The 12,896-nt window shown below is 42.4% G+C and overlaps 2 protein-coding genes across 2 annotated transcripts in view; one reads left to right on the top strand and one right to left on the bottom strand.

Moving 5' to 3' along the window:
- The window catches only part of fmnl3 (formin-like 3), a 61,515-nt gene extending 55,599 nt beyond the window's left edge, over window positions 1–5,916 (top strand). Inside the window, exons 24-26 of the mRNA XM_079517486.1 lie at window positions 88–211; window positions 2,267–2,384; window positions 4,600–5,916. Coding sequence (XP_079373612.1) covers window positions 88–211; window positions 2,267–2,358 — 216 coding nt within the window. The 3' untranslated portion in view covers window positions 2,359–2,384; window positions 4,600–5,916. The remainder of the gene's footprint in view (window positions 1–87; window positions 212–2,266; window positions 2,385–4,599) is intronic.
- A 1,180-nt stretch (window positions 5,917–7,096) lies between these two features.
- The window catches only part of lrp1ab (low density lipoprotein receptor-related protein 1Ab), a 177,830-nt gene continuing 172,030 nt past the window's right edge, over window positions 7,097–12,896 (bottom strand). The window contains exons 86-89 of the mRNA XM_079517462.1: window positions 12,790–12,863; window positions 12,013–12,106; window positions 10,043–10,187; window positions 7,097–9,470 (exon numbers count right to left, since the gene is read on the bottom strand). Of these exons, the coding sequence (XP_079373588.1) occupies window positions 9,333–9,470; window positions 10,043–10,187; window positions 12,013–12,106; window positions 12,790–12,863 (451 nt within the window). The 3' untranslated portion in view covers window positions 7,097–9,332. The remainder of the gene's footprint in view (window positions 9,471–10,042; window positions 10,188–12,012; window positions 12,107–12,789; window positions 12,864–12,896) is intronic.

Genomic DNA, 12,896 nt, shown 5'->3' with positions numbered 1-12,896 from the left:
CTGTACCACGTGCTGTTCTGACTAATAAAGTATTCAATCAATCAATCAACCAATCAATCAATCAATGGGGTCTCTTTCCTCGCCCAGGTCCAGGCCCACAAGAAGAAGCACCAGCAGCAGGAGCTCATCGCGGAGCTCCGCAAGCGGCAGGCCAAGGACCACCGGCCCGTGTACGAGGGCAAGGACGGCACCATCGAGGACATCATCACAGGTGGGCCGGGCAGCGCCGCCGCCATGCAGAGCTTGGGACCCGGCGTAGTGGTAGTGGGTCCCGGCAGTCCCAGAAGGCCTAAAATGACCGTGGTCATCCATAGCTCCAAGCCCCTGCAGTGCACCCTGTGCTACGTGGTGCAGACGCCGCCACATCTGGACCGCAGCGGCACGTAGCGGCACGGCGGGCGGGCATCCGGGCAGGCAGTCGCGGTTTTCGTTTCAATGCACACGGTCAACATCCTCAGTGTTGGTTTAACTCTGCAGAATGTTCAAATGGAACCGAATGGCAGTCACATAATGTTTACCGTGTAAAAGTTTAAATTCTGCAATGTAGAAATACTCTCTCTAAATTAAATTAAAGGTGGTTGCACACTGGACGCGTTTTTCGGAAAACCGATGGAGAAACGCCGCTAAAAATCCAACAAAAACGCGTTCTGTGTGCAGGGACCCGAAAATTTACTTGAGTAAAAGTACAAAAGTGTTGGTATCTAAAATGTACTTCACAAGTTTTCAAATGTAATTTATAAAATGTATGAAAGATATTTTGAAAATAGCAGATCTACAAGCTCACACTCACAAATGGCCGAAATGTATGTAGGGTTTGAAGTGGTTACTGTTTGTTTTGTACTAATAATCAAAATCTATAAAGTCATATTCATATAATCGAAATCAATATATATTATTATATAAATCAATTAATATAATTGTAGTGTAGTAAAAGTACAATATGTGCCTCTGAGATGTAGTGGAGTAGAGGTAAAAGTAGCCTACTGAACATTCTCCAAAAAGAAAAGATACCTCAAAATTGTATAGTAAAGTACTTTAATTGAGTAAACTTATTTAGTTACTTTACACACCACTGCCAAATCGACCCGTAACGTTTACGGCTCCATTTGGTTCCATTTGTACATTATCAGAGTTACAGATCCAAAAGAGTCCATTTGGTTTATAAGTAACCCATCATTTACCTGGGGACACCCTGGAACGGGGCAGGTTACAACTAACTGGTGGCAGGTTACAACTAATCGGTGGCAGGTTAAAACTAACCCGTGGCTTCCTGTGAGGTTAGGTTTAGGGTTTGGGTTTTGGGTAGGGTGTGGGACTAATGCCTGTGGGACTGTTAGTACGTCGGACCCCCTGGAACCACCTCAAGGACTCCTGCCCTGGGGATACCCCGGCCCGGAGCCCGCACGTGTTTTAAAAAGCCAGAGTTACAAATGGATAAATGAACACTGGGGATTTTACCGTGTAACTGTGATAAGTAGGGTATATTGAGCCTCAACTGTGAATAGGAATTAAGTGTAGTTTTTGACATGTTGTGGAGTACTTAGGTCTGAGAAGTGTGCCATTGAAGATGTAGATATGACCCGGACGGATCTGCTGGAGCGGCCACAGCCTCAGGACAGTGTCTCAACTAACCCATGTGTGTCTAGGTCATTAATCAACGCTCACAAGAGAACATAATCTAAATGTTTGTGTCAATGGCATTTGTTTTTAATCATGATAATGCTTCTTCCCAGCATTGCTACTGTAACTGTAACAATTACATAATCACCCATGACAATATTTACAATGCATTACCATTACAATTTACAAGACACTTCACAAGTGCCCGATTCATATTGCGTGGCACGACGGCGTCGTGCCCTGCAAATAGCAGACGTACAAGCTCACAGCGTTCTGCGGGTGCAACGCAGTGTGAGCTCACGGCGCTCTGCGGGTGCAACGCGGTGTGAACTTGTAGGTCTGCTGTTTTTGGCACGCAGCTCCGTTATGCAACATAGCACAAGTTAGGCTTCATTCAGTACAACGCAAACTCTCAGAAGAAACAATACGTGTCTCTTCCATAGGAAGGGGTGTGTTACCTAGCTTCTTGTAGCTCTTAAATTCCTAGAGTCCGCAGGCACATTAGGGCCTCTGCATCAGGCACATTAGGGCACATTAGGGCCGCTGCATCAATAATGGAGGCTGTTTGTAACGTGAGCCTTCTCCCAGACAGACAGAGTTCCAGGTGTGACGTGTCTTCTCTCCCCCCCCTCCCCCCCCCAAACAGTACTGAAGACCGTGCCCTTCACAGCCCGCACGGCTAAGCGTGGCTCACGGTTCTTCTGTGAGGCCAACCTCTGCGACGACGGCAACTGCTAGCCCTTAAACGCTCCCCTAATGCCAAGGTTGTCCTGGTGTCTCTTTGGCACCCCCTCTGCCGACTCACTGTGCATGAAGCATGACCCCTGTCAAACACACCATGACCCCCCCCCCCCCCCACTCCCACCTTGTACTAACCTAAGGCTCTCATTGGTTGCGTTGCAACGTTTGTGTTCCACTTCAAAAGACTTCTATCTGTTGTCTTGGGGATAGGAGCGAAGCCAAACCTCTTTGACTGACACGTTTTCATGAAAGAGAGTTGACAACGAAAGTGTCAAAGCATCTATTTTGTATACATATGGCGTACATATTTTATACAAAATATGGCATCACACTTTAGTGTAGTCATTGCGTGATGAAATAATCCAAGCGTAAGCATCGTGCATGATGAGGATGGAATAAAGCTTTGCAGCATTAATGAGGCACATTTCTTATCAGCCATTTCCTTTCATGAAAGTTGAATTGAACAAGGGCAGCATAAAGAGGTTTGGCTACTCGACTGTAATGTTTTAATATCACAAATTGCTTTCATGAGACTAACTTGTTTGGTGTTTGGTTTCCCTCTAACAAATGAAGCTTAATTTATACTTTGTCATAAATACAGTGTCACTTGCCCCAAAATAACTGATTAATAGCATTACGTTAGAATTACGAGTTGAAGGTCAATTATTTTTGGCGAGCGACACTGACTGCACGACAAAGTACAGACTAGGCTTTTGCTGTTCTTTCCTCAACCACCACTGTTTGTTCTACCCCCCCTCCAGCTGAACGGAAGAGTAATGACAGTATGACACAACTAAGAGAGGGTAAGGAGGAAGGAAGGTAGCCTGGCTGAAGCCTGGCCCGCTTGGCCCTCCAGCTGCTGTGTGCTGCCTGCCTAAGTGATGTCAGTTGCTTCAGCTACAGCGCTTCAGACACTTTAAAACAACAGTATGCTTTACGGCGGTCAGAATTGCTTTACTACAGTGGTTCTTGAAGGAGTAGTTCACCCAGAAAATGACTTTATTTTCTATCAATTACACACCCTCACGAAGCCTTGAATTCATGAATGAATGAATGCTACAAATAACGAAACAATCTCCATGAATTCAAGGCGCGTCATGAGGTGTGTAACTGATGAGAAAATACGTCATTTTTTTCTATTCCTTTAGACGTTTTGATTTCATGGAACTTCATGAACTCTGAGAGTGAACGAACGTGCATTCGTGCAATTTCAGAGTCCATTTGGAGCCCCCTCAAGGAACCCCCAAGGGGTCCCTGCCCTGGACCCCACTTTGAGAACCACTGCTTTATTTCATCATAGTGTCAGACACCTAAATCGTCGAATGCTTCCGCTACTGTGTCGGAGACTTCGAACAGCCACAGAACGTCCAAACATCCATTGCCTCCTGTGTGAAACGGCCAACAAAACTGAAATGTTGTGAAATCTGACATTTCTACCAACTCTTTCTCTCAGGGAAGGAGCGTTCCTTGGCAGTTGTATTAGTCAGTCATTGGATTCCTGTATACAACGGTATCTTGCAGCCGGCCCACCACCACCATCAGCACCCTCTCCCCCTCCTCTGTGTTGCATGTTTGTCCAGTGTCCATCTACCTCTCACCTGTCAAAAATGTCCGCCACGTTTTGTCTTCGCTAACTGTCAATTGCGGTGTGCTGAACATGTCTTTGGTCAACAAGCTCTAGGATCCAGAGAAAGAAAAAAACAAAACAAAGCACAAGTCAAATATACATAATTACAGTCTGTCTGTTTTCATAATTATAGTGGGTGAATACGTTTGGTTTCTTACTTTTCTACAGTGTGTCCTACATGACTGCTTGTGCCGCCTACCCATTGAGGACAATAATTGAAGAGCTTGTTGACCACTATCATCTAACTATAATATGTGTACTATTATTTTTTATCGCTACATTATTTGTGTAACAGGAATGTAGAAACAAAACTCCTAAAGGCTTGCAATTCCTTATTTAAATTTTGCCTCTTATAACTGTCACTATTTGGAAATGCAAGGTTATGGGAGCACATCATTCACTGATGTATATTACCTATGTCCTTATTTGAAAGTTTTGACATCACAGTTAACAAAGAACACTGTGATATGAACAAATTATTGCCTATTTTTCTAGCATTGCAACAGAGCAGAGCGGTACGTACGACCTGCTCGGGTCTAAAGCCGAGCATTCTAACATGTGTGTTCCCTCGCCCTTGTCTCTCACCCCTCTCTCCACTCCCCCACTCATAGATCTCCGAAACCAGCCTTTCCTGCGAGCTGACGCGCTACTCCGATGTGGTTGGAAGAGACCCTAAACCACTTATTCCCCCTTTCCCCGTTTATAACCCTCTTCCCTGTGTCCTGATGGCCCCCGCTCAAGCCTGACTGAGGCAGGCTGCAGATGGCAAAGACTGAAAGAAAGGGGACAGGAGAAAAGAAAAACTAAACAATGCAGACAATGGCCCTTGTTTCATCTGGGTATTTATTTATTTATGGAGATCCTTTTCCAGCACTACGTGCTACTCTACTCCCTCACTGCAAACACAAAACTGGTTAGAAAAAACACACACAAGCACACTAGACCATGTTTATGGTGTGTCATTAGCATTGGAGGAGGAGACCAGTCAAACAATGACTACATGCAGGTGAGGAGAGGTGTGGACTTTGGCCTGGAACCAAGGAAGGACAGTGCTTGTACTCACAAAGTGCCTGCCAACATGCGGATCTCAAGCCCTAGAGACCTTCAATTTTCTCAGACTATGCAATTCCAATAAGCAGAACTTAGCATTTTCTCGGCTGCCTCCCAGTCTAACTCTAGCTGCTGGGATTTCTGCTTCGAAGAGACTGTGGTTTGCACTCACAAATCCTCCCTCCAAAGAAAACAGAGGACTCAATATTATGATGAGACATTTCAGGAACTTTTTCCCCCCGAACTGGAGATTAAAGCCAAGTCTTCCAAACACATTGAGCAAAGACTTAACACTGACAACTACTTCTTTTTTGCGGGGGGAGCTGTTTTCAATCTTGTATATCTGGAAAGAAATTGCCTTTTTGATTTTCTTGTTCCTCTGGACCAACAAGCCAAATCAAACTTTACTTATATTTTGCTAAGGAAGTGCCTTTTGTGTAGACAGTATTATTTCCTGTGACTCAGCCATAATGTATATCATGTATGTCTTCTTTTGTCAGAGATTGTATTTTTATTTGTACTATAACATTAACCTTAAAATGCAGTAAAAAAAAAAGATATGAAAAGGAAAAAAAATAAAGAAATATGCAGTTTGAAAATTCCGTTCACAGCTTTAAAGGCATACAGTAGCTAAAGGGCTAGTGGGATTCAGATTTCAATTGGATGTTATGATTTTCAATTTACCTCTCTGTTACCCCTTGTCAAAGCTAATGTACTGAAGCCCATTCCAAGCCACTGACAGACAGGAGAGTCGGAAGGTTTTATTCACCTCATTCCAGGAGTTACTGGAAAACCTTGGCGTGTATGAATGTTATATACCTTGACAACGCTTTCTGTCACTTATAGCTCACTTATACTTTGTGGTGTGACTGCGTTGCTTGCCAAAAATACATTATTTTCTCAACTGATATGTTTGGGGTGAGCCTGTAGAAGACCAACCAACAGGGGTCAGCAGTGAAAAACGACATACTATAGTATGTTGAAAACCATAAAAAATCTTTTCATTTTCATCTTTTAATTTTTTTTATTATCGTCAAACCATGAATTACTAGGCTACGCAACTATGTGGGAATTTCTGGAATTGGCATAACACAATTGGCTAAAAATACATTAAAAAATGAAATACTTTTGGCGAGCAACACGGCACGACCGCACCACACAGTATAAACAAGGCATCGTGGTGACACTTAGGAAGTGAGAAGTGACAAATGATATGAAGATGATCCCGTACAGACTGCTGTTTCAGGGGTCAGAGGAAGTTTAAATGTTTTTGTTTGTGTTGGTGGTGGATGAAGGAGATTTTTCATTGTGTTGTTGAGTTCTAATCATGTTTAAAGCTTTCTTTGCTTTTTTGCATATCAAGACGATTCATTCCATCATAATAGCCATTGAGTAAACACAATGGTTGTTCACCCTGATGCCCGATTTAGACTTGGTTGGCAGATCTACAAGCTCGCAACATGTCACGATGTCATGTGTCGCAAGCTTGTAGATTGGCCATTTTCGGCCAACAACATGGTGTGCACTGTGCAACCAAGTGTAGGCTACACACCAGGCACTAAAACTATAAAGATGTCGTTTTAAAAATCAACTTAACTCAAGGGGATGGGAGAATCCTCACCACTAGACGACAGAGGTGAAACGATATAGTTTCTGTATAGTTAGTGCCTTGTGCAGATGGCCCTTAAATCAGAGGTGAGACTTATACAGGTAGTTGGTGTGTTACAACATGCCATTTCCAGTAAAGGGACCGACCACAATTACACTACTTAATTTGCCTTCCTATTGCAGTATGACACACTACTCTTAAAGTGGACATTTCTCATGAATCAATGGATTGAAGAAAAGTCCCTTTTTTTGTGTAAAAACAAAAAAAAAGTTGACCCATTATATTGTTTATCTGAAAGATGACATTCCCCATTTAATAATAAAAATAAAAAATTGTGATTGAAAAAAATACCAAAGCCTGTCATTTGAGCACAGAAGTGAATGGAATGAATGAATGGAAGCAGTTACCGGGCATACATTGTTGGTAAAGCAAAAGGTAGGACATTCAAACGATTTCTACATGTTCAGGTTTTATTTCTGAATTATGCGATACTTGTTGTTACCAACATACTCCATCAAGAACTATGCGTCATTCTGTCACTCATCTTTCTCTCCAAATGAAGGTCAGAGCCACCATGCATTTCTACTATAAAAATCAATTTAATTTTTCTTATATCAAAAAGAAATAAAATCAGAACAAAACAAACCAATCCACAATAATTAATGTGGGGTTTTTCCTGTTTTGTTTTTGACTGCCAGGGAATCTCTCCAAATGAAAAAAACAAAAACAAAAGATTGTTCTAAATGTTAAAATGGAACAACTGGAAAATGCAACAGAGCAGGAATTAAAAACAAACAAACAAAAAAAACAATTAAAATAAGAACATGAAGAATACTGTTGTTGAGAAGTGAGGGGTGACAGCAGGCTGTTGTCCTAGGGTGGGAGTCACATGCAGTTTGATATGACAAACAATATGGCTGATATCGCAGTGTAAAAAAAAAATGCAGCATGGCGAGCAGTGCTTAAGACCGAGATTTAACACTTTGCAAACTGGACCAGGCTGGACAGATAGACATGACGGCTAGCGTTAGCAGCAGCAAGGCAAAGGAATGAACAAAGGAATGCTTTTTATTAGGAGGCCAATCAGTCAGTCAGTCCCCGCCTCCTAGGAATGCACTTAAAAATGAGCATCAACCCACATGAGCATGAAGTTACATCCAATAAAACAAAAAGTTAACCCTCCCCCTCCCCCACATTAATACGTACCATGGAATGGGTTCCCTTGCCTTATTTTTTTTCTTTTCCTGAAAATACATTTACAATCAAAAGATGAGACAAAAAGCTAGATGGGATCGTTCTCAGCTAATCGTTTGTAGTAGTAAGTCAGTGGTTCTCAAAGTTGGGGGTCCAGGGACCCCCTCTCAGGGTACCTTGAGGGGGTTCCAAATGGACCCTTACGGCCGGGTTCTGTAACTCTGAGAATGTACAAATGGGAACCAGAAGGACCCTTACAGGTCCATTTTGGTTCCATTTCCATCTCAAGAGTTATTACGGGTGTCCTTGAAAAAAATAAGTTTGAGAACCACCGTTAGTAAGTAGATGGTTTCAGTGACGACCAGGAAATTCACAGAGAGGTTGTGTCGTTTTCTCGAAAGTTCTGCTCCATCCAGAGTGTCCTGCAGCAAACCAAAGGCCACGGATTTCCATCCCAGTCTCTTCATCCTGGAATGTGGGCTTTTATTTCATTTATTTTACAATCATCCTCCTCGTCCGACACACACACGCATACTGCCATCGACTCATTCGTTGGTTGACACAAAAACATGTCAAATTTACACCGACAAAAACAAACACAAAAAAAAGATCTACTACAGACTGCTATTTGTTACTGATGTGTGTTTTTTCCTGGGTATATTTTCAAGACACTTTGTTAATAGGTTTATATATATGCAAATATATATATATAACTTTAGTCTGTGCAAGGAGGGAAAAAAAAAAGACAATCACTTTTAACGTAGTTCTTTTGAGACGACAGGAAGGACATTATCTGCAATGCTGATCGAGTTCCCTCGTGTGCACGTGTGCAGTTTAACAAAGTTCTCCTCACAGGTCTCCCAGCCTTGGTCCTCCCGGAGAAGACCCCCCAGCAGCAAGCACGCACATACACACACAACATTGGCCGAACCAGCATCTAGGAAGCATCCACTCCATTCTCGCTGCCTTCCTCTTTCTGCTCCAAACATCTTTCAAACAAACAAACAAAAACTTGGAAATGTTTTCTGGTATGGAACAATGTTCTTTTTTTTTTTTTTTTTTTTTTTTTAACTCTCCCCACCCCCGTATTCATACAAAAATAAAAAATTAAAATTGTTCCACTGCCGTCTTGAATCTCTCTAACTTAAAGAGGTAGTGGCTATATGGGTGAGAGGGGGGAGGGGAAGGTCGTGAGGAGGAGGTGAACAGAAATTAAAAATGAAGAACTGAATAAATGTCTATAAAATGGTTCCTTTTTCTTGCCAGAGGATTTGTTTTCGTTTTTCTCAAAGAACAAAATATAATACTGCAATCACATAAAAAAGTAGTCCTTCATTTTTTACATTTTATACAGTGTTCTTGCTTTTTTTTCTCGTTTTGTTGCTTTTTCTTTTCGATTGGTAAAAGGCATAAGATGAGTTTGTTGGTCCAGCGCTGGGCTGGGCTGGGCTGGGCAGGGCAGGGTTGGCAGAGTTCAGTCCATGCCGGGCTCTATGCCAGCGGGTCACTCATGTCCTCGTCTCCCTGGGAGAGCAGTTCCTTCTTTTCATCCGTGCTGGCCAGGGAATTGCGGCTGTTGTGGGCGCCCATGTATAGTGTGGCATACACAGGGTTGGTGAAGTTGGTGGGCTGCAACGGAAAATTATACGGTGAGTCAAAAGGGCGAAGGACGGAACAGTCGGAAAATCGGGGTAGAACAAAATAATAATAATTGTGACGAAAATCATGCTTTTCAACGACATACTATATTATGTCGTTTTTCATGGTTTTTATCTTTTTATTTTATTCTCCCCCACACACACACACACACATGAGCACGCAGAATCGAATGGTGTAGGTCTTGATTATTTCCGACCTTTAGAATGTGGTTAAATATTCAGTTTTGGAAAATCATGAAAAACAGCACACTATAGTATATCATCAATCTCAATCTCTTTTTTTATTACCCCCACACTATTCAGAGCACGCCGAATCGAATGGTGTGGGTCTCGACTCTCGATTTTAGAAAGTGCTTAAATCAAGCGTTGAAATATTCAGTTTTGGAAAAATTACGTCGAAAATCATGATTTATCATTTTTCTGTTTACATTTTTCTTACCCTCCCCCACTCTTCGGAATATAGTATATAGAGTATTTCTATATTGCAGTATTGATACTTTTACTTCAGTAAAAAAATTGAGTACGTGTTCTTCCACCACTGACCTTGTCTGGGTCCAATGCAAAGTCCGAGTCCAGGAGCTCGCCGGCGTCATCGTCTGGCTCGCCTTCATAGATCTTATACGCCGGGTTCCCTATCTCCACGTTCATGGCTCCGTTGGTCATCCGATGGTGCTGGAAGCCCTTCGCACTGTGGACACGTTTACTGAGTTAGAGCTTTCAGAAAGGCTCACTTCTGTTTAATGAGGACACACGCGCACATACACAAGAGCACAAACTGCTTGCCGAGAGAGAAACCTAGGATGAAGCGATGTGCAGGGGACCGAAATCCGATACAAACCCACAACTTCAACCAACAATACGTACAGCATACATACATACAGTAGGAAACACAACACGCAATATATCAAGGTTGTCAAATGAGCTTTCCTCTAAAAGGTCATTTGATCACTCCCAGCAAGAATACGGCAGCATGTCTACTGGGAGAATGCTGGATTGTTTCACTGTTTTGCAAGCACATTTAAACAGTAATACTCACATATGTACACAGTTATATTGTTCTCTCCTTCTATGCAAGCACATGATGTACAGTAAGCATCGGATACACAGTGGACTCCTCACTGTTCATTTTTTGCATTCGTAAATGTTAATGAATAGGGCTGTCACGATTACAAATGTAATAAAAATAATTGTGATTAACGATTTAATTGTGTTTTTTTTGCGTTGAACATTGGAACGTTACAATTAGTATTTCTGTTTGCCTTTTAGGCTTCCTAATCCTAACTAATCCTAATTCCTAACCGGCGAGCCGCCCCGCGTCCGAAACGGTCGAGAAAAAAGAGTTACCGTGTGGGGGTCCCCGGGGGGTCCCGAGTCCGAAAGGGTCGAGAAGTGAGAGTTAGCAATTTACCGTGTTGCCGGATGTAAAAGTCGGCCAGTTCACGTTTTTGTCATATCTAAGTCAAATTAAGCTCCAATCAAGCCCCGAATATCGCATTTTGAGCGCATTATGAGCCATAATGCAAATAAAGACGGCGTGCACGTGGGGATTTTGGCCGTTTTTACATGGACGTGAGCGGTCGTTAGCTAAAAATGATAAAACATGCTAATTATATATTTTCTTTTCCTAGATTAACCACAATAATCAAATCTCGGTATCTCGGGCATGGCGTCCTGGACAATGGTAAATTAATCTCGTTATCTCGGGCACGGCATCTAAACTGTTAAGTAGCAACGTTTCGGTCGGTCAGACCTTCATCGCGCAGGTCAGATATGACAAATAACTTAAACATACAAGTACATTTCTTTCCAAAAAAAATTACAAAATAGCGGCAATAGTTGATCTGCTAGTTATTATTGGCTATTATTGAAAAATGTATGGACATTATTTCAACATGGAAACGATTGACGATTATGCAAAAACAAATGTGATTATCTCAAATAATTGCGATTAGGCGATTATGTAATAATTGTGACAGGCCTATTAATGAACACTGAGGGTTTTAACAGTGTAGATCTAGAATTCATAAATACACACACAGGGGGCTGGTATGGAGAGGATTAGATCTCGCATCGCCAGCAAATCTATTTCAGTTCAATAGATCCCTGCATCGTCGGGTGGAGGGAGACAAACAGGAGATGGCAGGCAAGGACAAAGACAGATTCTACACTGAACCAACAGAATGGAGAGCTGGACTGGCAGGCACTGGCAGCATTATGGCCAATCTAATTGGACATTGAGGGGGCGGGAGAGGAGGGGGGAGGGGGTTAAGGGTCATAATAGAGGGAAACGGGTGAATTATGTAACCCTGTGAAGTTACCGCGTGTGTTGAGAACGAGATTTTCCCGGCCTTAAAGACCTGGGAGACGGGAGAGAGACGGTTATCCGCAGGAGATGAAAGAGAAGAGGGACAAAAAGAGAGACGCTAGATAGTTAGTTAGGTGGGAAGAACAGATGAGGGGGAAAAAAAGATGAATTAAAGAGAAGAGCTTGAAGGGCCAGCTTGGAGACTTACCCGCGCATTCTCCTCTTGTACCACAAGATGGCGCCCACCACCAGCAGCGCCAGTAACAGCAGCAAGAGCACGGGGATGACTACGTTGGCGCTGGCTGAGAGGGGAACACGTCAACCATTAAAGTCCATTGTACACAAAGTACATGTACTTAAGTGCAATTTTGAGGTATTTGTACTTGTTGAGTATTTCAAATTTTCAATGCTTTTACTTCTACTCCACTACATTAGAGGCAAAAGTTACTCCACTACAATTATTTGAAAACTTTAGTTACTTTGTAGATTTGGACTGTCATTGCACATTAACCACTTCAGCCCTATATACGTACATTTCGGCCATTTGAAAATAGCCGATTGTGAGCTTGTAGATCAGCTATTCTGCATAAAAATACTTTTACTTTTGGTACTATAAGTACATTTTGATGCCAGTACTTTTATGCACTTTAACTCAAGTACATTTTTACTTTTATTTGTAATTTCTATATTGTATATTGATACTTTTACTTAACCCATTGATGCCTGAGGCCGAATCTGGGAACGCCTTCTAGGGCCTGACCTAAGGTTTCTAAAAACCTTCAAATTCTGATTAATTCTTTTTTAAATAGTTATGTTGCTACATGTATAGCAATAGCTGATGAGACGCAGAGAGCGCGCCAGCATCAAGGGTAGAACAACGTATACGTTGCATCAGGCATCAATGGGTTAAGTAAGCATTGTGAGTACGTGTCCACCACAGTGGAGAGCAGTGGTTCAGCAGCAGTCAGAGAAGCGGGTCACTTACTTCCCGCGCTGTCAGGCGAGACACCGGCAGCCGCGGTGACGGCACATCGATACCCCGTCCATCCCACAGGACACCTGAGGGGTGAGGGCAAACACACGTTTTATACA

This window comes from Electrona antarctica, assembly GCF_951216825.1.
Source record: "Electrona antarctica genome assembly, chromosome: 2".
In the NCBI taxonomy this organism is placed as follows: domain Eukaryota; kingdom Metazoa; phylum Chordata; class Actinopteri; order Myctophiformes; family Myctophidae; genus Electrona; species Electrona antarctica.
This window is presented reverse-complemented; position numbering and strand designations above follow the sequence as displayed.